The sequence below is a fragment of the Neoarius graeffei genome, chromosome 17, assembly GCF_027579695.1.
Source record: "Neoarius graeffei isolate fNeoGra1 chromosome 17, fNeoGra1.pri, whole genome shotgun sequence".
In the NCBI taxonomy this organism is placed as follows: domain Eukaryota; kingdom Metazoa; phylum Chordata; class Actinopteri; order Siluriformes; family Ariidae; genus Neoarius; species Neoarius graeffei.
In genome coordinates, this window is record NC_083585.1 from 20,415,177 (window position 1) to 20,442,158 (window position 26,982).

The 26,982-nt window shown below is 41.2% G+C and overlaps 1 protein-coding gene across 10 annotated transcripts in view; it reads left to right on the forward strand.

Moving 5' to 3' along the window:
* LOC132901436 (testis-expressed protein 12-like) overlaps positions 1-26,982 on the forward strand; it is a 55,946-nt gene that overhangs the window by 16,105 nt on the left and 12,859 nt on the right. For 7 of the 10 annotated variants that reach the window (XM_060943828.1, XM_060943831.1, XM_060943833.1 and 4 more), the window contains exons 3-5: positions 5,694-5,805; positions 7,366-7,417; positions 20,034-20,772. In XM_060943828.1, the coding sequence (XP_060799811.1) occupies positions 5,694-5,805; positions 7,366-7,417; positions 20,034-20,178 (309 nt within the window). In that variant the 3' untranslated portion in view covers positions 20,179-20,772. Of the gene's footprint in view, positions 1-5,693; positions 5,806-7,365; positions 7,418-8,348; positions 10,363-20,033; positions 20,773-24,976; positions 25,741-26,982 lie in introns of those variants that run through there. The other 3 variants (XM_060943825.1, XM_060943826.1, XM_060943827.1) reach the window with 3 other exon arrangements.

Sequence of the window (26,982 nt, forward strand, 5' to 3'; positions counted from 1 at the left end):
CTCCACGGCCAATCACTGATCACCATGAACCCCCATGGCCAATCCCTGATCACCATGATACCCTCCACGGCCAATCATTGATCACCATGATCCCCCATGGCCAATCACTGATCACCATGATCCCCCACGGCCAATCACTGATCACCATGATCCCCCACGACCAATCACTGATCACCATGATACCCTCCATGACCAATCACTGATCACCATGATCCCCCACGACCAATCACTGATCACCATGACCCCACACGGCCAATCACTGATCACCATGAACCCCCAAGGGCAATCACTGATCACCATGATACCCTCCATGGCCAATCACTGATCACCATGATCCCCCATGGCCAATCACTGATCACCATGATGCCCCCCACGGCCAATCACTGATCACCATGATCCCCCACGGCCAATCACTGATCACCATGATGCCCCCCACGGCCAATCACTGATCACCATGATGCCCCCCACGGCCAATCACTGATCACCATGATACCCTCCACGGCCAATCACCATGATCCCCCCCACGGCCAATCACTGATCATCATGATCCCCCTCACGGCCAATCACTGATCACCATGATCCCCCCCACGGCCAATCACTGATCACCATGATCCCCCCCACGGCCAATCACTGATCACCATGATCCCCCCCACGGCCAATCACTGATCACCATGATGCTCCCACGGCCAATCACTGTTCACCATTGCTTGTCCTACTCTCTCACCTCTTTGTTCTTCATTTTAAACTCTCTTTTTTAGAGATCTTACTTTTTTTTATGAGTCCTAAAAGTGAGTAGATGTTTTCCTTCACAGCTACTCACTGTCACTGCTTCTTTTTTTCTGCGTTTTAGAGAGCGTTCTTGACATTTACTATCCTGTAAATGCGTTATGGTATCATGACCAAAGATGATTTCTTTCTATAAGAAACTATTTAAGAAATAAACGATAGTCTGTTATTTTCTATTTTGATAAAATTCTGTTTTGTTATATTCTAAGTGAATATCTTACTTCGTCCTTCTTATTTGCAGCTTGATGTGCCATTGATCATGATAAATGACTAGTATTCAAATTAGTCTGTGCCATCATCTAGCGATTTTAAGTGACTTGTTGAGCTTGTTTTAGCTACTTTCCCTTGAAAAGAGTTGGCAACACTGGAAGGAACCACAATGAGAGTCACAAATAAGAATTAATGTTGCCTTCTAATTGCACCACAAATGAACGCATATAGATGCTGTAATTTCCTTTGGTACTCGCTGAATATCCAGCTATACAGCCGATGTTATACATAAGGATTTAAACATTTTCAGCCAGACAAACCACAAGTCAAATTTATTAATTCACAGGACATAAAGGATCATTTATTTTGTCATCCATCACTCCTCCTACATCACCTCAGGAGGTATTATATCTCCTGTAAGAGGTTTAATCAAGATTTAATGATGTTTCATTTCCACTAGTGAGATGCTTTCAGAGTCAGTAGACACAATAAGATTGATGTTAGCATGGATAGTTGCTCCTGTAGGAACAACAAAGTGCGGATCCATGTATAAATGAGTGTTTCTACTCTGTGATCTATATAAAGTCACATTTTTCAGAGTCAGGATGCTGCATATGTGTCAATTATATCAAAATACAAGAATGACAAGATTTGTTAAAAATGACTTCCACCCCATTGAACATCTTTGGGATGAACTGAAACACCGACATCAGTACCTGATAGAAATATAACAATTCACCCAATTCGCGATTTGATTTTCCCACAATATTTTTGAAAAAAAAAAAGTTAAATGAAGAAAACTTTATTACCAAAAAAAGTAACATTTATTTTCATATTGTTTATCAACTTAAATATTCATTTTGTTAAATTTAAAAAAACAACATTTATTACATTTTCTTAATAACCAACAATAATTATTTACCCACATTTGTAAAGGTTGGAATAAAATACGATAGCGTACCTAAAATAGTACTTTTATCAAAAATGAAAAAGTTAATGACAAACAGGCCTTTTCTTAATAAACTTTTATGAACATTTCTACTACTTACAGGGATTAAAGCAAAAAAAAAATCCTGAGCCTGAACTTTTTAAACTTATGCAAGCGACTCTATTCACCATATGGCCGGTCGGTTGGAAGAGTTGGCACACAATATAGGCCTATATATATATATATATATATATATATATATATATATATATGTGTGTGTGTGTGTGTGTGTGTGTGTTTTATGTGGTTGCAGGGGTCGTAATATGCAACATGAACACATTCACAGGGTCAAAAAGATTGCACGAATGATTGCAGACTAAGTTTGACTTTTGAAAATGCATTACCAAAAACGGCCAGTAGATGGCAAAAGTGCACCTCATCAAAATATGCTACATGTAGCATTTAGGATTTCTTTTGATATCAAGTTTTGCTGCTAAGCTTTGTCCTTAACATGTTACAAATTGACCTACAATCACAAGGTGAACTGTTACAAGGGTATGTGAAATTCAGTCTAGCATTGGAAAAATAAAATCTTTGTAACCATTTAATTTAGGGTACATTAAAAGGACAGTGGGCGGCACGGTGGTGTAGTGGTTAGCGCTGTCGCCTCACAGCAAGAAGGTCCTGGGTTCGAGCCCCGGGGCCGGCGAGGGCCTTTCTGTGCGGAGTTTGCATGTTCTCCCCGTGTCCGCGTGGGTTTCCTCCGGGTGCTCCGGTTTCTCCCACAGTCCAAAGACATGCAGGTTAGGTTAACTGGTGACTCTAAATTGAGCGTAGGTGTGAATGTGAGTGTGAATGGTTGTCTGTGTCTATGTGTCAGCCCTGTGATGACCTGGCGACTTGTCCAGGGTGTACCCCGCCTTTCACCCGTAGTCAGCTGGGATAGGCTCCAGCTTGCCTGCGACCCTGTAGAAGGATAAAGCGGCTAGAGATAATGAGATGAATGAGATAAAAGGACAGTGGTTTACTTTTTAAACAGTTTTAATAATTCAAATAATTCAACAATTTCAACATTTCAATAACTTTTAACTTTGTTCATCAGAAATAATGGCAAATTAAATACACAGATATTAATAGAAAATAGAAAGTCAAGTGTATAAATAACATAAAAAACTTCAACTTCTACATGAAGTGATAAATCAGATAGTTAGATTAGTTAGATTCCCAAAAAGAAATACACAAACAAAGTGCTCCATTTGCATCTCCAAAGTGCTTTTTAATGGGGTTTGAGGCATCAGAACTAGATTCAAAAAGGAAATACACAAAGTGCTCTATTTCTTCCTCTTTTTAGTGGGTTTTGAGTCATCAGAACTCTTCCTTTTTCCAGAGGTAGTTGAGGCTGATGCAGAGGAGGTCTTGGCTGGACTGTTTTTTAGTTTGGTGGAAATTTGCCGTTTGAACTCAGGTGTTATCCCGTGAGTGTTAAAATAGCTGGCGAGCTGATTTGAAATGGACATTTTACTTAATGCAATTTTGTCTTCCGCTATTTTTTTACACAGATCGACCAGGGGTTGCGCGAGCGTGAAGGAGAGGTCGTGTTCTGCGAGAAATGCGCACACCCGTATTTTCAAGTCACACACGGTCAGTTATGGATGCCGGTACATCAGATGTTGTTGTTGCTCCTGGTAAGCGCGTCGTGTGTGGGACAGCACGAACAGCTGCTCTGTGAGCAGGGTCTGACTCGTGTCTAGGAAGAACCTTTTTGCCCCTGGATGCATATATGAGCTTCTTGGAGCACAGCGTGCAGAAGCAAGTGCCTGGCTCCCTCAACTTCCTACACCAACTGCTAAATGGCTTGCTATCTCGTCTAATCTCCTCCAGCCATGCCCAGCGCCATTTATTCTTCAGACCTTTATCTATGGCGAGGGTATTTTCCCTGGCTTCATATACTGCATCGTCCCCACTCCATGAAATGCCGCTCTCTCTACTCTGAAGTTGCTCAAGGCACGTTGTGTTAAGACCCGCCCCGTTTTACTTCTGATTGGCTAATACTGTTAGTTTCAGAACCAGAGAGTTGCGCTTCTTTCCTATCATTGGCAGAGAACGAACACACTCGAAAGCCATGGGGTTATCGAACGTTTTTTTTCTCCTAATAATATATATTTTTTGCCCGCAGTCAAGCGCTGCACGCCGGAAATCCGGCAGGAGGCCGGAATACTTTAATCCCTGTACTTATCATTTTTCTCTTTTCTTTAGCTTTCAGCAGTCTGGAAAAAGAGAGCTCAGATTTCTTGTTAAATCTGTTTGTACAGTCAATCGCACTGCAACCGTTTCCTAGTCTGGCTAACGCGACTTCAAAGCTCTGCGAGCATTGGTCTGGCAAAGATATTCAGCCCAACCGTTTTCCAAAGGCGTGGTTGACCCGCCTCCCTGAAATGCCTCAGTTTGCTACTGGTTGAAGCCAGAAAAGGCTGTGACGAAGCTTAAACCAATCACATCACTCTTTCCTCTGACGTATGTGATGCAACAGAAACTGCTTGAGTAACAGGAAGAAGATAAATACCTCCAGGGCTGCTCTTTGCTCCGTTTTCAATGAGAACTTCCCGTTGAATGCTTTCAATACAGCATCTACCGCTGTGTCAAAGGCTTGCCGCTGCTCCATGTTCGTAATGTTTCTAGTGAATGAAGCGCTTCCGGCATAGATTCTGTAAACAATCTATGGCTTCCGGTCGCAGTTCTACTACGTCACTGCCTTGAACACGCCTCTACCCAGGGCCGTTGGAGATGCTCAAAGTTGATTGGCTCCCGATTTTTCGGGAGCTTGGAAGAGCTGGAGATAGCTTGCCTTGCCAGACTAAGCTCGCAACAGGCCATCGTGTTGCGTCACACTTAGGATGGGCGGGCCCAGGCAAACCGTTTCCCATTTTTAGAGCTGCTTTTTGTGTGTACTCGCAGCATTAGAGCTGTGTTACTTCTGCCTATGGTGAAGTCATGTGTATTCCCGCTATTTTACATTATTGTGCCTTCGGCTGTCTAAACAACACAAATACAGCTAGGAGAAATGCCTAGTGCCTGACCTCATGAACGCTCTTGTGGTCGAGTGAGTACAAATCCCCGCAGCCACACTAGAAAATTTAATGGAAGGCCTTCCTAGAAGAGCAGAGGTTATTATAACAGTGAACAGGGAATAAATCCGAAATGGGATGTTCAGCAAGCACATGTGACATGTGATGGTAAGGTGTCCATATATAAAGGCCATATAGTGTACTAGTGGAGCAAAGTGTGTAGCGTTGCCTCCTCACATCTCCAGGGTCCCTGGGTCAGTCCTGAGGTTGAGGTTCTGTCTGGATTGGCTGTGTGTAGAATTTCTTGTAGATGGACTTGTGTGTGTGTGTGTGTGTGTGTATATATATATATATATATATATATACCTGTTTGAAGCCCGTTGTTCCAGGGATAGGCTCCGGATCTGCCATGATGAAGATCAGGATAAAGCTGTTAGTAATGAATAATGAATGAATTAATTAATGAATAAAATATGAGCACTGGAAGATATAGGCATTAACATCGAGATTATTAGCAATAACTACATACTTCTGCTGAAGCAAGATTTGCTGTTGGTACAATACCACCTGAAGACTCAGATAAAATTAAGAATAGTTTTTAATTAAGTAATAATTATATATATTTTAATATGTAAACGACAAATAGTCATTTACAGTCACATCAAGTTGGTGTGTTTTGAGCTAAATATGAGGTTTTCTTATAGGTGGAACATGCGGGCAGGTTTTGCGATGATTCTCCAGCAAAGAAGATGAAGGTGCCTTGTCTCAAATCACCCCCTGTGGATGGGACTGATGGGTTTGAAACAGCATGCTCAGGTCTTGTTATTTTAATCTTTTCCTTTTTAGATTTAATGGCAAGTTTTTGCGACGTTTAGCTCTTTTCATCTTAAACATTTTGATACGTGTAGATTTCTGAACACGAGCTTGAGTAAATAACACAATGACCAATCCAATACTCAGTCTTTATATGTATACAGTGTCTTGCAAAAGTATTCATCCCCCTTGGTGTTTGTCCTGTTTTGTCGCATTACAAGCTGGAATTACCGTAAAATGGATTGTTGGAGGGTTAGCACCATTTGATTTACACAACAAGCCTACCACTTTAAAGGTGCACATTGTTTTTTTTTTTGTGACACAAACAATAATTAAGATGAAGAAACAGAAATCTGGAGTGTGCATAAGTACCCACCCCCTGTCAATACTTTATAGAGCCACCTTCTGCTACAATTACAGCTGCAAGTCTCTTGGGGTATGTCTCTATTAGCTTAGCACATCTAGCCACTTTTGCCCATTCCTCAAGGCAAAACTGCTCCAACTCCTTCAAGTTATGCCATATTCTTTCCATTTTGCTATAATGGATTTAATGGAGCTCCCTGGGATATTCAAAGTTTGGGATATTTTTTATAACCCAACCCTTCTTCACAACTTTGTCTCTGACCTGTTTGGAGGCTCCTTGGTTTTCATGTTGCTTGCTTAGTCGTGTTGCAGAGTCAGGGTCCTTCCAGAACAGGTTGCCATCATGTGGCAGATCATGTGACACTTTGATTGCACACAGGTGGATATTAATCAACTAATTATGTGACTTATGAAGTGAATTGGTTGGACCAGCTCTTATTTAGGGGTTGCAGAGAAAATTATTGGTGTCAGCCTGCCTTCCATCCAAGACCTGTACCTGTCCAGAGTCAGGAAACGGGCAGGTAACATCTCTGCAGACCCATCACACCCTGGTTACAAACTGTTTAAACCTCTCCCCTCTGGGAGACGCTACAGATCACTGTACACAAAAACAACCAGACACAAGAACAGTTTTTTCCTCAGGCTGTCTCTGTGATGAACAGCTAAAACCGGACTCAAATATCAGTAACATCAACTGTGAAATATCTGCACACTCATACCGTTATTCTGTACACACTGTATATTTCTATTTATATTTACTAATTCATTCTTGCACTATGCTGTCTATACATATATTTACCCTTCTACATGTACATAGCTTTTGTTTCTGTCTACCCTTTTTATCTGTTTGTACTAAGAGAACTAAGTGAAACCGGAGTCAAATTCCTCGTGTGCGTTCACATACCTGGCAAATAAAGTTTATTATTATTATTCATACGAAGGGGGGTGAATACTTATGCACACTCTAGATTTCTGTTTTTTCATCTTAATTATTGTTTGTGTCACAAAAGAAAAATTGTACCTTTAAAGTTGTAGGCGTGCTGTGTAAATCAAATGGTGCTAACCCTCCAGAAATCCATTTTAATTCCAGCTTGCAATGCAACAAAACAGGACAAACACCGAGGGGGATGAATACTTTTGCAAGGCACTTTATTTATTTATTTATTTATTTATTTAACATGTCTGTTTATTTCCATTTAGGTGCTGTCAGAGACATCAATCTCCTGTTCACAAAATACTCAGAGGTGTTGCGGTAGGTGCACAGACATGATCAGATACTCAGTGAACGGTCCTGTCTATTAAATCATTTGTAAAATTCGTCAGAAGTTTAAACCAGCAGGGGTTCTTGACCAAAGATTTGTGAGGAGAAGCACGACATTAATAACCACCGCTTCAAACAAAATTAAATGGAGTGGCTATCACACGTGACTTACTGTATGTATGTATGTATAGAGTAAAAGTAGATACAGAATGTAAGGAATAACACACAACAGCTCATTCTGGGGCATGTGATTCCATTCCACTTATATCACCATGTATTATTCAACAATACGCCATACACTTTAACAATTTATAGTTGGATTTAATGTTGTGGAACATCCAAGAGACAAGTTAGTTTCTGTTCTCACCTACAGTGGTATGCAAAAGTTTGCACACCCCTGGTCAAAATTGCTGTTACTGTGAACAGTTAAGCAAGTTGAAGATGAAATGATTGCCAAAAGGCATAAAGTTAAAGATGACTCATTCCCTTTATATTTAAAGCAAAATCAATTTTTTTATTTCCATCTTTTGCATTTTCAAAATGACAAAAAAGGAAAAGGGCCCAAAGCAAAAGTTTGGGCACCCTGCATGGTTAGTACCCAGTAACACCCCCTTTGGCAAGTATCACAGCTTGTAAACACTTTTTGTAGCCAGCTAATAATCTTTCAGTTCTTCCCTGGGGGATTTTCGCACATTCGTCCTTGCAAAAGGCTTCCAGTTCTACAAGTTTCTTGGGCTGTCTTGCATGCACTGCTCTTTTGAGATCTATCCACAGATTTTCAATGATGTTTAGGTCAGGGGACTGTGAGGGCCAGGGCAAAACCTTCAGCTTGGGCCTCTTGAGGTATTCCATTGTAGATTTTGAGGATCATCGTCTTATTGTAGGACCCATCCTCTTTTTAACTTCAACTTTTTTTTTACAGATGGTGTGATGTTTGCTTCCAGAGTTTGCTGGTATTTATTCGAATCCATGCTTCCCTCGACCAATGAAACGTGCCCTGTGCCACTGGCTGCAACACAACCCCAAAGCATGATCAATCCACACCCATGCTTCAGAGTTGGAGAGGTGTTCTTTTCCTGGAATTTGGCACCCTTTTTTCTCCAAACATACCTTTGCACATTGTGGCCAAAAAGTTCTATTTTGATTTCATCAGCCCACAGGACTTGTTTCCAAAATGCATCAGGCTTATTTAGATGTTCATTTGCAAACTTCAGACGCTGAATTTTGTGGCTCGGACGCAGGAAAAGTTTTCTTCTGATGACTCTTCCATGAAGGTCATATTTGTTCAGGTGTCGCTGCATAGTAGAACAGTGCACCACCACTCCAGGGTCTGCTCAATCTTTCTGAAGGTCTTTTGCAGTCAAACAGGGGTTTTTATTTGCCTTTCTAGCAATCCAACGAGCAGTTCTTTCAGAAAGTTTTCTTCATCTTCCAGACCTCACCTTGATCTCCACCGTTTCTGTTAACTGCCATTTCTTAATAACATTACAATCTGAGGAAACAGCGACCTGAAAACACTTTTTGCTACGTTCTTGTAGCCTTCTCCTGCTTTGTGAGCATCAATTATTTTATTATTCAGAATGTGAGGGAGTTGCTTAGAGGAGCCCATGGCTGTTGATTTTAGGGACAAGTTTGAGGAGTCAGAGAATTTATGCAGCTTTGAAATCTGCATCATCTGACCTTTCCTAACGAAGAATTTGAACAAGCCACAGCTCAATAAGCTAATTAAGGTCTGGAACTTTGGTAAAAGTTACCTGAGAACTCAAATGTATTGAGGTGCCCAAACTTTCGCATGGTGTTCCTTTTCTTTTTTCACTCTCCAATTGTACAAAACAAAAATAATACACAAATCTTGTAGAAAACGCTGAAAGAAATGTCATCTTTACCTTTATGCCTTTTGGTGATCAGTTCATCTTCTGCTCACTTAACTATTCACAGTAACAGACATTTTCAGTAAGGGTGCCCAAACTTTTGCATGCCATTGTACATTACGATAAGCATTTATTCCTCGCCAGCAGCAAAACGTGGCCTGTCATTTCACAGAGAAAACAAAGTTTGACTGAGACTAACCCTGTGTCAGAAATCACTCACTTGTTCACTACTCCCTACTCACTATCTAGGGAATTCTGTGTAGAGGACTATGTAGTGAGCACATTGGTAAAATGAAAAAACACTTTTGGACACTAGTCCGCCACACTGTTATTTACGTCATTACTGTTGTACAATTAAAACGTGCCAGATCAGTCGGCTTGTGGGTTTTCAAAAATAATAAATCCATGCATTTATTTTTTTCGCTGTCCAAATCCTGCGCTCTGATTGGCTGGTGAGTGGGTCCGTATCCTACGGTACGGACCTCAGTTACGGACCCCGGTTATGGACCTCTGGCGACTCGCTCGTTCACAACAGCAACAAACATAGTAGCATTTTTTGTCAACATTTATCTTTTTTAAGATTTATTTAAAAGATTATCAAAAATCTTATAAATTTTTGCCAGCATTTCTCAGGAGAATAGCGTTAATTTTACAGCATGGATAGTGAACACTATCATTATCACAGCGAAAGCGGGTTTTACTACCCTGAGAAAGACGAAATAAAAGAAAGCATTTCAGGAGAAAGCTAAAAACCTCTAACTTGCTAACGCCGGGCAAAAACATGGCTGAATCCTGAATGACTCCTATTTGTATAAATAGGGGACTACATAGGCGGCAAAATGTAGTTTTTTTCCTGCCATGGAAGTGCACTTGTATACCGAGGAGGAAGCCATTTGCATTACAGCCGTGAATGAGGATTCAAAATGGCGGCTCGGCTCGGTTTTCCCTTTCGGGCGCTCTCGTTTTCTGTTAGAACTTGGTCAAGAAAAAAATAAATATATTATTTACCAGCTTAAGGTCGGTCCGTATGGTGAAATACCGTGACCTCGGCCCTGAATACTGACCTCGGCCCAGAGAGCCTCGCTCAGTACTTTCAAGACCTCGGTCAAGGTATTTCATGATACGGACCTCCCAGCTGGTAAATAACATATATGTATTTCTGTGATAAATCCATATTATACTGAGCGCATTTCCCACGTTAATAAATACAAAGTACTTTGTGTCTGCTGCATCTTTCAGTTCTTTTAAATCAAGGCTGAATCCTTTCTTCTTTCCCGCTGCCTTTTATTAAATCAAATTTGAGGCTTTTGATTTGATTTCTTTCAACGCGACCACAATGCATATTGCTTGGTTAGTGACCATCGGTTGTACACTACTTTTCATGATGTCTTGTGGGATGCACTACATAGGGTGTAATAATTCTCACTATACATTCGGACAGCGCTACAAAATGGCGACCTCCCTATAAAGTCCACTGTATAGTGAGTCGGGAGGGATTTTGGACACTGGGTAAGAGCACTTACAGCGGAGACTCTTTCTATAAATGGTGGCACGGTGGTGTAGTGGTTAGCACTGTTGCCTCACAGCAAGAAGGTTCTGGGTTTGAGCCCAGCGGCCAACAGGGGCCTTTCTGTGTGGAGTTTGCATGTTCTCCCCGTGTCTGTGTGGGTTTCCCCCAAAGGCATGCAGGTTAGGTTAACTGGTGACCCTAAATTGACCGTAGGTGTGAATGAGAGTGTGATTGGTTGTTTGTCTCAATGTGCAGCCCTGCGATGATCTGGTGACTTGTCCAGGGTGTACCCCGCCTCTCGCCCATAGTCAGCTGGGATGGGCTCCAGTGACCCTGCACAGGATAAACAGCTACAGATAACGGATGGATGGATTATTTCTATAAATGTTAAATAAACATCTCCGAACAAAAAACACCCCATCAATGAGTCTCCTCTTCTTCACCACTCCAGTGTGTTCTGGGTTGGGTCCCTTTCCTTTTCTGCAAAAACTGATATCTTAGCAAGTGAAAATATCTTGAAAATAGTTGAAACAATTAACATTTCCTGTTATAAGAATACAAGACACCAATTCTGAGATTATTAAACTTAGTCAAGTCAAGTTTATTTGTATAGCGCTTTTAACAATAAACATTGTCGCAAAGCAGCTTTACACAATTTGAATGACTTAAAACATGAGCTAATTTTATCCCTAATCTATCCCCAATGAGCAAGCCTGTGGCGACGGTGGCAAGGAAAAACTCCCTCAGATGACATGAGGAAGAAACCTCAAGAGGAACCAGACTCAAAAGGGAACCCATCCTCATTTGAGCAACAACAGACAGCATGACTATAACATTAACAGTTTTAACATGAAGTCAGTTTCACTGATGTTATAAACTCTTCATTGATGGAAGCTTGAGTGCTAAACTGTTCATGACAACTGCAGTCCTAAAGTTAGCAAGTCAACTGTAGTCGTCAGCCATAAAAGCATTACTGTAAGAGTCCAGAGCGTCCTCCAGGTGTGACTTTCAACTGTCCTCATGGGGCCGTCCTCCACAGGAGCGATGCGATGAGACTCCAACCAGACACAGGGCACCAGGATGGATCAGGCAGGTCCGAGGAGCAGAAGAAGTCAGCACCTTGATCCCAGGATTGACATGTAACTCAGAGGGACAGATTTGGGGGGAGGGGGAGAGAGAGAAAACACAGGTTGTTAGGTATGCCCAATGTTACCTGAATAAGTAGGAACAGGATACATTTTGCGCTGAGTACAAGCAGGGACTCCGGCAAAACTAACTATGACAGCATAACTAAAAGGGGAGAGCCAGAAGGTAACACAGGCATGAGGGAGCCCCGGGACATAAAGCAGCCAGCCACTACACCATCAACAAACTCGAGTGAGCAAGCGAGTGAGGGACTGACAGCATCCATACATCCCAGTTTACCAAAACACTCTATGCCTGAGGACCCTCCAGATCTACTCCTTTACCTCATAAACACCATTAACACAAGGCTTGACTAAACAGATATGTTTTCAGCCTAGACTTAAACACTGAGACTGTGTCTGATTCCCGAACACTACTTGGAAGGCTGTTCCATAACTGTGGGGCTTTGTAAGAAAAGGCTCTGCCTTAGAAACTTAGTTCTAGATTGCAACCAACTTATTCTCAGATGTCTTATCAAGTAAAAATATCTGACCATGGAGCAAGATAATTTCACTAGCATTAAGTAATTTTCTCCTCAAATTCAGTTTTTTGCAGTGTAGGGTTACTTGGGTTTCTTGGCTGCACTATTTCTGATCATGGAAAATTTAGAGTAGCCAATTAACCTAAATGCATGTCTTTGACCTGTGGGAGGAAACTGGAGCACCCGGAGGAAACCCACACAGACACGGGGAGGACATGCAAACTCCACACAGAAAGGCCCCTGTCGGCTGTGAGGTTCGAACCCAGAACTTTCTTGCTGTGAGGCAACAGTGCAAAGCACTGCATCACTGTGCCACCTCATCAATGATTATAAGAATTAATTAGTGAAACAACAACGTGTTTTTAAATCTGCTTGTTATTAGTCTTAGATTATTTGGCGTGTCCACCGTACAAGTCCCTGTGTATGAGCTGTTACTATAGAAACAATAATAAAGCACATTAATGTTAACTTATCGTTTATTTTACAGCCGAAATTACCTGTGCTGTGATACAAAAGTAATGCACGCCTTCTGACTAATCAGATTCGATCACTCAAACACACCGTGGTATAAATATGAGTAGCCTGTGAGAGGTAAAAGACATACGAGAGTCAGCAACCTACAGTATATTCCTGTGTACATTCTTCTCTTTCTCAGCCTTTGCCTGGAAAACAAGATCACAGTGGTGCACGCACATTTCTGTACAGATATTACCCACTCCATTAACCCCTTCGTCCTCTGCCAATCTTTGCAATGTACAGTAACAATCAAAAGTTTGTACACCCCTACTTTACTCATTCGTAGGTTTTTCTGTATTTTGACTATTTTCTGCATTGTAGAACAATACTGAACAGGGCTCTACAGTGCGCACATTTCACTCGCATTTGTGAGTGAATTTTTCAGCATGCGAATGACGAAAAAAAACACGCACATTCGTGCGAGGGCTTCTTGCGGCCGACAATTTAGGAAAGCACTGAGCACAGACGCGACGAGTTTAACATTCTAAAATGTATCAAACGTTAAACTGCAAAGTATGTAAATCCAGCGCTGGATAGCCTACCTAATATAGTATAACGACTAACGGCCTGTATTGTTGTAAGTGTGTGTGTTCAGTGTTGTGTGTGTGTGTGTGTTCTGCCTGCGCCTTGCTCCCTGTCTGTAGTTGCATGCATTGCCTCTGTCTTGCACCTGCGGTGGTTCCCATGGCAGCTGGGGGGGTGGGGAGGTGAAAAAGTTACATTTTTTTTGCCGTTCTGCCACATCTTTCTGTGATTGCCCCTCTTTCCCACGGTTGTATGTTGTGGGTGTGGCATTAGGTGGGAAAAGTGCTTTTTAGGGATTCATCAGATCATTCAACTGAGAGATAACTGAGAGCTGGTTCGGACCGAGCTGAGAAATATATTCACTATGCAGAGAATAACGGCGTTTTTTTAAAAGCAATGATGGTGGAAACAAATAAAAGAACGGACGAGGAAGAAAGTGTAGTGAAGAAAGCTAGAACGACGGGAGAAGGTGCGGGAAAATTATATAATGAGATGGAAAGCACACACCCCAGTGCAAACATTTAGATGGAAACATACAACACAGCAGAAAAACAAATAATATACAGTATATACAAATGGTGCATGTCACAACACAGCAGAAAAACAAAGAATATATATACAACTGGGCGTGTTGAGTTGCAGATGTTAATTGCACATTAGTTATAGAAACTCAGTTCAGCTACAAAACTCAGGATATTGCACTGTATTTGGTATTGCATTGTATTGGGTATGGATGTAAAAGTGTAGAAATATAAAATATACAAAAGCTATAAAAACTAAAAAGTTGCTCTGTGAGGTTGCACTGTAATAAGTATTGCACTGTATCAGGTAAGTGTGAGAATATTGTCCTTTTAGGTCCTTGTTGGTGCATTGTTGCACCTGCCAGAAGTGGCATCAGTCAGTGCATGTAATTGGCCTTTTTCACATTACGTCACTTGCAGAAGAACCTCACATCCGTTTTCAGCCTTTTGAATGGAAGAAGAGGCGGCATGCTAATCTGCTGGCTAACAAGTAGCAACCATAGAAAGTCAGTAAACTTCCTTTCCAAAACAAGGCAGATAGGTGACTGGAATGGTCGCTAACAATACATAATGATAAACAACAATGCGCAATATTATTATCAATCTTATCTGTGAATGACACAGTTTTGTTAACATATGTTGCCGCCGTATACCTCTTCTTCCATTCAAAAGGCTGAAAACGGATACGAGTTCCCCTGCAAGTGACGTAATGTGAAAAAGGCTAATTGTTCAAGGTGGTTATGGCCTGTGGGGAAAAAACTGTTTTTGAGTCTGTTGGTCCTTGCTTTGATGCACCTGTAACGCCTGCCTGAGGGCAGCAAGTCAAAAAACTCAGAGCCAGGGTGGGAGCTGTCCTTGATGATGTTGTTAGCTCTGCTGAGCTCTGCTCTCTGTTTAGCTACTGTTTGTTCATTCATTCAGTTGTTCGTTATTCATTTGTTTGTTCATTCATTCGTTCGTTCATTCATTCATTCTCAATTGAATTTTGCGTTTTATGTAGGGTGACCAGATTTCCCTAGTCTGAAACCGGGACACTTTTGCGCGCGACCATGCTCGTGCACGCACACCTTTTTTTTTTTTTTTTTTTTTTACGTAAACGTGCCACTCAGAGGTGCTCTTATCATTTTGTTGAAGCTCACATTTATCAACATCTCACATGAAATAAAACAAACAGTCATTTTGTTATCTAGTAGCATAGTGGTATACAGATCAGTTAAATTATGGTCAGACAACAGATTTTGTAATGGCTGAGAATAGGCCAGGCTATGTCCATAGGCCAAATTTAAACTGATTTATTTCACCTGTTTGTGAGAACACCAAGAAGAATGCATATGCACATGTAGGCTATATCTCTAAAATTGTATGCACTATAGCATGAACTTAAAAAGTAGATATGTGACCTCAACATAGCCTAGGTCAGAATCAACCTTACTAACCATTCCCCACTACTGAATGAATAAAGCAAGAAGATGTGTACAAAAGTGAACACTTTAATGGAAGGTGCAACAAGCTGTTCAACACAGCAGTATGGCCAAACTGTCAGAATGGTATGTTAAACAGAATCCTTTTTTTTTATTCACCTTGTTATCCCGAGATAACGACATAATTAATTCAGGATCTTGAGAAAACAACACAACTAATTCGAGATCTCAAGAAAACAAAACCATTATTCCAAGATAACGACATAATTAATTCAGGATCTCGAGAAAACAACACAACTAATTCGAGATCTCGAGAAAACAAAACCGTTATTCCGAGATCTCGAGAAAACAAAAAAATTATTTCATGATCTCGAGTAAACAGCTGAGAAATGGTTCATTCAGGTGCGCCAAGAGACTTGTGATATGCTGACTTTGGGGCTATTTCTCATTCTGTATAGACGCAACTTTGGTCATTAGAATGTCTGGAATAATTGATCACCTAATAAGGCAATATTTTGATCAGGGGTTGACACAGGGAGAGATTGCATTAAGTCTTTTAATAAGGGATCATTTCAAAATTAGTCCGCGGCACCTCCGCAGAAGACTGGCCCGGCTTCGTCTCTACCGACGGAGATACAGTGATCCAGCTGAGATCATGAAATAATTGTCTTGTTTTCTCGAGATCTCAAATTACTTGTGTTGTTTTCTCGAGATCCTGAATTAATTATGTCGTTATCTTGGGATAACAAGTTGAATAAAAAAAGATTATATGAAGGGCCTCTCGCGGCTTCCGTAAATATACACTCAAACAAAACAGCAATAAAGGAGGAGAGGGGCGGCAGCCCGAGGAAAGCCCCCACAGGAGCGCACAGCATTTGCAGCATAGGCTACCCAACTCAGTACAAGAACAAAGCACTTACAGTGTGTGCAGTCGGCTTCGTGCGCATTGCTCTGCACCTCTCGGAGGAAGGGGTAGGTGCCCTGTAAATCTTTGGAAAAGGTCCATTTTCTTTTCGGCATAATTGCTGCGGCATTACTGCTGCTAGCTGCTAGACAAAGAACATTCGCGCCAGTTAATGTTTATTTTATTGTTGCATGGCAACACGTTCTGTTGTCTGGAATAATGTGGCTAAATAAACACCCATGCCACAGGGCCAGGGGGCAGTAACCAGGAAAGTTTGCGATTCCTGTCAATTCATCAAAATAGTAAATGCAAACATTTCTCCCCTAATGATTCCCACGCTGCTCAGTCGCGAGTGGCGAAAACCGGGACATATCCGTGTCCCGACAGACTTTTGTCGGGACTCGGGACACACAACCCCAAATCGGGACTGTCCCGGTAAAACCGGGACGTCTGGTCACCCTAGTTTCATGTGTTGGTGTGTCTAAAGTTTGCGCTGCAATAAACCTTTAAAATGAAAACCTATTTGTGCTTGTGCCCCCATTTTTTTCCCTGTGCTCCTAAAATTTTTAACTTAGGAGCATGTGTGCTCCTGAAAAAAAAAGTTAGTGTAGAGCCCTGATACTGAAGACATCAAAACTATGAAATAACATCTGGAACATATATGGAATTATTTGGTCAACAAAAAATTGTTAAAAAACAAAATATGTTTCATATACACACACATACATATATATATATATATATATATATATATATATATATATATATATATATATATATATGTGTGTGTGTGTGTATATATACACACACACACACACACATATATATATATATATATATATATATATATATATATATATATATATATATATATGTGTGTGTGTGTGTATATACACACACACACACATATATATATATATATATATATATATATATATATATATATATACTAGTGCATCTAAAAAAATTAGAATACCATGAAAAAGTTCCTTTTTTTCATAATTTAATTCAAAAAGGTAAACTTTCATATATTCTATATTCATTACATGTAAAGTGAAATATTTAAAGCCTTTTTTGTTTTAATTTTGATGATTATGGCTTATAGCTCATGAAAATCAGAAATCCAGTATCTCAAATTATTAGAATATTCCCGAAGATCAATCAAAAAAAGGATTTACAATACAGAAATGTCCAACTTCTGAAAAGTATATTCATTTATACACTCAATACTTGGCTGGGGCTCCTTTACCATGAATTACTGTATCAATGCGGTGTGGCATGGAGGTGATCAGTCTGTGGCACTGCTGAGGTGTTATTGAAGCCCAGGTTGCTTTGATAGTGGCCTTCAGCGTATCTGTATTTTTGGGTCGGGTGTTTCTCATCTTCCTCTTGACAATACCACATAGATTCTCTATGGGGTTCAGGTCAGGCAAGTTGGCTGGCCAATCAAACACAGTAATATCATGGTCAGCAAACCATTTGGTAGTAGTTTTGGCACTGTGGGTAGGTGCTAAGTCCTGCTGGAAAAGGAAATCAGCATCTCCAAAAAGCTCGTCAGCAGATGGAAGCATGAAGTGCTCTAAAATCTCCTGGTAGATGGCTGTGTTGACTTTGGACTTGATAAAATACAGTGGACCAACACCAGCAGATGACATGGCACCCCAAATCATCACAGACTGTGAAAACTTCACACTGGGCTTCAAATACCTTGGATTCTGTGCCTCTCCACTCTTCCTCCAGACTCTAGAACCGTGATTTCCAAATTAAATGCAAAATGTACTTTCATCTGAAAAGAGGACTTTGGACCACTGAGCAACAGTCCATTTCTTTCTCTCCTTAGCCCAGATAAGACACTTCTGACATTGTCTCTGGCTCAGGAGTAGCTTGATATTAGGAATGTGAAAGTTGTATCCCCTTTCTTGAAGATGTCTGTTCGTGATGGGTCTTGATACACTGACACCAGCCTCAGTCCACTCCTTGTGAAGCTCTCCCAAGTTCTTGAATCAACTTTTCTTGACAATCCTCTCAAGACTGCGGCCATCCCTGTTGCTTGTGCACCTTTTCCAGCCACCCTTTTCAGCAATGACCTTTTGTGGCTTACCCTCCTTGTGGAGGGCATCAGTGATCATCTTCTGGAAAACAGTCAAGTCAGCAGTCTTCCCCATGATTGTGGTTGTGTGTACTGAACTAGACCGAGAGATGCACTGTGTTCATACTGTTTTACTCAAACTCGAAATGAAATATTCTAATATTTTGAGATGTTTTTTTTTTATGTTTTTGTACTGTATGCCATACTGATTAAAATGGAAAAATGCTTGAAACATTTTAGTTTATGTGTAATGAGTCTATAATATATAACATTTTCACTTTCTTAAATAACTGATGGAAAATATTGAACTTTTTCACAATACTGTATTCTAATTTTTTGAGATGCACTAGTATATGTATATGTTATTTACCACCTGGGAGGTCCGTATCGTGAAATACCGTGACCGAGGTCTTGAAAGTATTCAAGGCCGAGGTCATGGTATTTCACCATATGGACCGACCTTAAGCTGGTAAATAATATATTTTTTTTTCTTTACCAAATGCTAACAGAAAACGAGAGCGCCCGAAAGGGAAAACCGAGCCGAGCCGCCATTTTGAATCCTCATTCACGGCTGTAATGCAAATGGCTTCCTCCTCAGTATACAAGTGCAATTCCATGGCAAGAAAAAAACTACATTTTGCCGCCTATGTAGTCCCCTATTTATACAAAACTGAGTCATTCAGGATTCAGCCATGTTTTTGCTCGGCGTTAGCAACAGTTAGAGGTTTTAAGCTTTCTCCTGAAATGTTTTATTTTGTCTTCCTCAGGGTAGTAAAACTCGCTTTCGCTGTGAACACTGTCGTTATCGCTATCCATGATGTAAAATTAATACTATTATACTGAGAAATGCAAAAATAAATGTTGACAAAAATTGCTACTATGTTTGTTGTTGTTGTGAATGAGCGAGTCGCCAGAGGTCCATATCCGGGGTCCGTAACTGGGGTCCATATTGTAGGATACAGACCCGCTTGCCAGCCAATCAGAGCGCAGGATTTGATGGAAACCGGACCGCGAAAAAAATAATTTAGATTATTTGAAGTAGCCAGCGTTTACCTTGATGACGCTTTGCACACTATCAGTGTTATCTTAACCAGCTTCATGAGGTCGTCACCTGGAATGCTTTTAATTAACAGGTGTGCCTCGTCAGAAGTTAATTAGTGCAATTTCTTGCCTTCTTTATGCGCTTGAGATCAAATAGTAAATAACTAGTATTCGACAACTGGAGTAATCCATATTACGTCAAGAAGCACTCAGCGAAGTAAAGAGAAACGACATCCATCATTACTTTAAGACATGAAGTGCATTTTAATTAATAAAAATAAAGAAAAAACATTGAATTAGAAGGTGTCCAAACTTTTGACTGGTACTGTGTGTTGCAGTAGTAATGGTTCTGTCCATAGACATAAACATGTACACTTTGGCTTTAACTGTAATAGACATGTACACTTTGGAGTTCATTTGAAACCCAACACATGTCCAGTGCAATAATTTCCAGTATCTTCATTACTTTATAGTAACGATGTTGTACATTCACCCGTTTGATCTTCACTGATCATTTCTGCCTGTATTTAAATGTGTCTGCAGGGAAAGAGCTGCACTGGATGCATCACAGGTTCAGGAGCTGACAAATATTCTGACTGAAGCTATGAGCTTGGAATCACAACTGAAGGAGAAGAAGGAACACCTGAGACGGTCTTTGGCTATTATTTCAGACAAACTACAGGGATAGTCAGCTGACACATAGGTTAAGTTAAGGTACTGGAGCTTTATTTAATTTGAAGTTTGATCAACTTTATGTAAATTAGTTTTTATTATTTTGTTGTAATGGTGATTTTTATGTAATCCTTATATTATAATATTTGTAATGCTCCCTGTATTAAAGCTACTGAGAATATTATTTTGTATGGAGACAAAAGGATGTTAAAAGGACAACTTTATACAATACAAACACATTTTATTTAACAGGTTGTAATAGTAGCAGTTTGAGTGATATTAGACGTTCAGATTTGCCATCTTCTATGACAGTTTTGGAGCTTATTGTTATAACATTTGCAGAACGCTTGGGGCGAGTCTTATGACAATAACAGATATATGACGTTCTCTTTCTTGCATCAGCGTTAGCAAGATCTTGACAATTCCTTTGAATGTCGTGGTATCGGATGCCTTTCTTATCTGTTTTGAATATCAGAACTAATCGTAGAAGTAGATCCTGCACATGACTGGTGTGACAATACAAGAATTGCACATGTTGCCATTTTGGCTCTTACTGTAATATGTTTTCAATACAGAGGTTAAATAAATCCAACAGCTTTTTTTGCATTAATTTCTTTGTTAAATTGCCAAAACAGTATCTGATGAAAGGAGCATGAATCCATTAAATTATTTCAAATAACAGTAATATGTAAGGAATAAAACATATATTTACTAGGGCTGTAACGATACACCCAACTCACGATTCGATTCGTATCACGATTTTTGACCCACGATTTGATACACCCACGATTTTTTTTTAAATGTTTTTTTAAAGTAGTAAATTTGACTTATTAACATTTACTTACTTACATTAACTATTTAATAACAAATAATTCAGACCACTGCAGAGAATGAGTAATATGTATGCAAAAATGAACAAATGTATATCCAAAGATTGTTTTATTTCTCAACATAATACCGTTGAGCCGGAAGCTCTGGTTTTTTCAGTTCTGAAAAAGTCATTTTTCCAAATCGTGTTAATCCGTTAAGATTTTTTTATTTTTTGGGGGGGGGGGGGGGGGGGGGGGTATAGGGGTGGCTCTCTCACTGTCTCACTCTCATAGGGCCAATGATTTTCTGTGGTCGCGGAAAACAGATGGAAATTACGGAATTTTTATAGTGAAACATTGCTCGCGTGTCAAAGTGTAACTGCCGCAGTAACTGCCGCTAACACCCAAGCAGACATGCCTTCAGTGTTGCCAGATACTGCTGACGTTTTCCATCCCAAAATATGTTCAAAACCCGCCAAAAAGCACCTAAAACCGCCCAATCTGGCAACACTGCATGCCTTTCCAGTCAAGGCAGCTTTGTCGGTGATTGTGATTGGCTTGTGGCACACCTAGCCAACCAATGAGCTGCTTGTTTACAGATTCGCTCCCCGCGTCGCAACCAGAATGGTGACCGCTTAAAAGAAATGAATGCTCTGGTGGCCAAGGACGCCATATGGTTGCCAGTGGCGAGTGTGGACGTTGTGTGACTAGCAGAAGATTGTCACAGGTCGGCGAAAAAACGACTTACTAATAGATATAAAAAATAAAAGTAATGTAAGTAAGTTTAAAATGTAATTTAAATAAAAAGTAAAGTATTCATAAATTGAAGTTTGGAAGCACCTCTGTTTTTGGGCTGAGGAGAAGTTTGAAAGGGTGTACCGCGATTCTGCCTTCTTGTATCTTGACACAGATCGTGGCTCTGCGTATCGCGATTTCGATACACATATTGTTACAGTGGGCGGCACGGTGGTGTAGTGGTTAGCGCTGTCGCCTCACAGCAAGAAGGTCCTGGGTTCGAGTCCCGTGGCCGGTGAGGGCCTTTCTGTGCGGAGTTTGCATGTTCTCCCCGTGTCCGTGTGGGTTTCCTCCGGGTGCTCCGGTTTCCCCCACAGTCCAAAGACATGCAGGTTAGGTTAACTGGTGACTCTAAATTGACCGTAGGTGTGAATAGTTGTCTGTGTCTATGTGTCAGCCCTGTGATGACCTGGCGACTTGTCCAGGGTGTACCCCGCCTTTCACCCGTAGTCAGCTGGGATAGGCTCCAGCTTGCCTGCGACCCTGTAGAAGGATAAAGCGGCTAGAGATAATGAGATGAGATGAGATGATATTGTTACAGCCCTAATATTGACATAAGAATCACTTATATACTCCATCTGTAATGATGGAGACATGCAGTAGTTACCTGTGCAGTTGATGTGTAGTAAGACACTTCATCTTGAGTGAGATCAGATTCATTATTCCCACCTGTTAATGGTTCTTCAACTGCTGAAATCTAGTAGGTCTTTGGATGGATTCTTTTATCAGTAGGATTTTTGGACAAAGTTGGTCCCATGTTTGATATAAAGCCTCACTAGAGTACTCATCAGGCTTGTAGTGTCAGTAACAGCGTTGAGAGCGAGCGCTAGCTCGAAACCGCCTACAAATATAGACACTTCAAACCACACTTCCCACTGATCACAGCGCCCTCTGTCCCCTGTCTATTAATTATGCGTGTCACTCGTTTCCCTGTCAGTCAGTCTCAGCTGTTTAAACCCCTCACTCACACTTACCTAATGCTACAGTGGTGCTTAAAAGTTTGTGAATCCTTTAGAATTGAAAATATTAGAATTCCAATATTACATATCTATGAGTGGCAAAAGTATGTGAACCTTTGCTTTCAGTATCTGGTGTGACCCCCTTGTGCAGCAATAACTGCAACGAAACATTTCCGGTAACTGTTGATCAGTCCTGCACACCGGCTTGGAGGAATTTTAGCCCATTCCTCCGTACAGAACAGCTTCAACTCTGGGATGTTGGTGGGTTTCCTTACATGAACTGCTCGCTTCAGCTCCTTCCACAACATTTTGATTGGATTAAGGTCAGGACTTTGACTTGGCCATTCCAAAACATTAACTTTATTCTTCTTTAACCATTCTTTGGTAGAACGACTTGTGTGCTTAGGGTCGTTGTCTTGCTGCATGACCCACTTTCTCTTGAGATTCAGTTCATGGACAGATGTCCTGACATTTTCCTTTAGCATTCGCTGGTGTAATTCAGAATTCATTGTTCCATCAATGACAGCAAGCCATCCTGGCCCAGATGCAGCAAAACAGGCCCAAACCATGACACTACCACCACCATGTTTCACAGATGGGATAAGGTTCTTATGCTGGAATGCAGTGTTTTCCTTTCTCCAAACATAACGCTTCTCATTTAAACCAAAAAGTTCTATTTTGGTCTCATCCATCCACAAAACATTTTTCCAATAGCCTTCTGGCTTGTCCACATGATCTTTAGCAAACTGCAGACGAGCAGCAATGTTCTTTTTGGAGAGCAGTGGTTTTCTCCTTGCAACCCTGCCATGCACACCATTGTTGTTCAGTGTTCTCCTGATGGTGGACTCATGAACATTAACATTAGCCAATATGAGAGAGGCCTTCAGTTGCTTAGAAGTTACCCTGGGGTCCTTTGTGACCTCGCTGGCTATTACACGCCTTGCTCTTGGAGTGATCTTTCTTGGTCGACCACTCCTGGGGAGGATAACAATGGTCTTGAATTTCCTCCATTTGTACACAATCTGTCTGACTGTGGATTGGTGGAGTCCAAACTCTTTAGAGATGGTTTTGTAACCTTTTCCAGCCTGATGAGCATCAACAACGCTTTTTCTGAGGTCCTCAGAAATCTCCTTTGTTTGTGCCATGATACACTTCCACAAACATGTGTTGTGAAGATCAGACTTTGATAGATCCCTGTTCTTTAAATAAAACAGGGTGCCCACTCACACCTGATTGTCATCGCACTGATTGAAAACACCTGACTCTAATTTCACCTTCAAATTAACTGCTAATCCTAGAGGTTCACATACTTTTGCCACTCACAGATATGTAATATTGGATCATTTTCCTCAATAAATAAATCTCATCATCTCTAGCCGCTTTATCCTGTTCTACAGGGTCGCAGGCAAGCTGGAGCCTATCCCAGCTGACTACGGGCGAAAGGCGGGGTACACCCTGGACAAGTCGCCAGGTCATCGCAGGGCTGACACATAGACACAGACAACCATTCACACTCACATTCACACCTACGGTCAATTTAGAGTCGCCAGTTAACCTAACCTGCATGTCTTTGGACTGTGGGGGAAACCGGAGCACCCGGAGGAAACCCACGTGGACACGGGGAGAACATGCAAACTCCACACAGAAAGGCCCCCGCCGGCTGCAGGGCTCGAACCCGGACCTGCTTGCTGTGAGGCGACAGCGCTAACCACTACACCATTGTACCGCCTCAATAAATAAATGACCAAGTATAATATTTTTGTCTCATTTGTTTAACTGGGTTCTCTTTATCTGCTTTTAAGACTTGTGTGAAAATCTGATGATGTTTTAGGTCATATTTATGCAGAAATACAGAAAGTTCTAAAAGGTTCACAAACTTTCAAGCACCACTGTAAGTATCGTTCAGTGTTTCCTTTCCTGTCATACCGAGCTGTTCACAGTTTGCCTGACCTCACGTATTCTTGATCATATTCTCGCTTTCTCCAACGTCGGCTTCTCGCCCTGCCCACGATATCCTGTTCACATAAAGGCAGCAACAGCCACCGTCAAATGCTGCGGTTTGAGTCTTGTTCTCAGACTCGACTTGAAATTTTCTTTAATGACTCGGACTTGAACACTGGGGACTCGAGACTGGACTCGAGGTTTAGTGACTCGACTACAACACTGGGTACAACATACACTCTGGATGAGACACCAGTTCATCACAGGGACTCACACACACACACATTCACATCCTACATGTTTTTGGCAGGTGGAAGGAAACCTAGAGAACGAGGAGGAAAACGTGCACAGACAGAAAGCTCAGGATTGAATCGTGAACCATGGAGCTGTGATTCCACCTGAACGGACCCTAAATGCATGTGGGGATATAATTTGTGGCAGGTGAGAGAACAGCAGGGCCGTTTCTTACTATAAGTAGTTGTTTAGGACGAGAATGTCACGTCACGGCCCCAAAGGTTCAGTGGCAGGATATGAATTCAATGGCATTCACTCGAGCCAGTCATTTAGATCTGTTGTTGTATTGCATTATATCTAACGTAATTCTGTTATGCTGCAGGAGTCATTTCATTAAGCATGATTTATGTCCACTTATCCCCTTTCAGGGAGAAGGCTCACTGCAAGTCAGTACAAAGTTATTCTAATTTAATTTAGCTTTAACCGTTACCCTATGATGGGAAACGTTTCTATCTATTCTGATGGAATGGTCCCCAGTCTGTATGTTTTAGCTTAACTACTGCATTTAGAAAAAATTTATTTCTGTCCAAACTATTTCCTTAATATCACAATTATTTGCAACATGCAGTAGATTGCTCTATTTCTTACTTTTTTTTGTGTGGGTTTTCCTAGACTTGCTTTCTTTTCAAGCGTAGTAAAGGTGTGTTAATAAACAGCGTAAAAGTGAGTAGTGAGTCGACTCGTGCTTTGGCTGCGTGATGCTGAAATGGTTTTCAAAGGGGACGTTATCTTGCATAATTTAGCACAGTTCCCTGTGATCTTTAAAAGACATCTGTGAAGAGTGCAATAAAATTTACCCTTAATGAAGCTTTTGTGTGGGTGGTAATTTTGTATGCTAATGACCTCAGCCCATTGGTCACCTTGGCAGGTGGGGGACCTGACATTTTATAGCGGTGAGGAGCTCAGCAGTGTTGACACAAGCAGATTGAAACTACGAGACTAAAGACAGCTCCGCACTGGTTAAGAAAATTTAGGAAATTAATCCATTTTGAAATATTATAGAAATGAACTGGCTAATTTAATAAGAAAATAACATTTTGGAAATAATTTGACTAGTGTGCCCCCTGACAGCTCGATGAAATTCCTGTGCATGTTCTCCACATGTCTGTCTGGGTTTCCTGAGGGTTCTCTGGTTTCCTCTCACCTCCCGAAAACATACCAGTGAGTGGATAGGCAACGCTAAAGTGCTCCAAGACGTGAATGAGTGTCAGGCTTGTAGTACTCGAGTCTGACTCATGCCCTAATTTTAAGGACTCGTGACTTGACTTGGACTCGTAAATTGGAGATGAGGACTCTGATTTTTTCTTTATTTTTTGTAACATGCTATAATAATTTGACATAAAATATTGATATCTATATTCATTTTTAACTAATTTTGTGGGGTGGCACGGTGGCGTAGTGGTTAGCGCTGTCGCCTCACAGCAAGAAGGTCCGGGTTTGAGCCCCGTGGCCGGCGAGGGCCTTTCTGTGTGGAGTTTGTATGTTCTCCCCGTGGGTTTCCCCCACAGTCCAAAGACATGCAGGTTAGGTTAACTGGTGACTCTAAATTGACCGTGGGTGTGAATGTGAGTGTGAATGGTTGTCTGTGTCTATGTGTCAGCCCTGTGATGACCTGGTGACTTGTCCAGGGTGTACCCCGCCTTTCGCCCATAGTCAGCTGGGATAGGCTCCAGCTTGCCTGCGACCCTGTAGAACAGGATAAAGTGCCTAGAGATAATGAGATGAGACTAATTTTGTGCAAGAGAATGCATGTTCACCTGTTCAGGAACAGGTGGCGCTAAAATGCCTGGAGAGACGCCGCTAGGATTGTCTGGTCTGCTTATACAGACTTCTCGTGCAGTGGGAAAAAATGCACTGCTGTGTTCCATACGTAGAAGAACTACCGAAGAGACGACGGGGATGACCTCGAGCTTCAATCGTCATTTGGTAAGACTCCACCCAGAGAAGGAAGTGACACGCTATGTTCATTGCCCTGTTGATAGTGGGCGGGGCTTGCTGAGTGATGAACAAGCTTTTTATCTG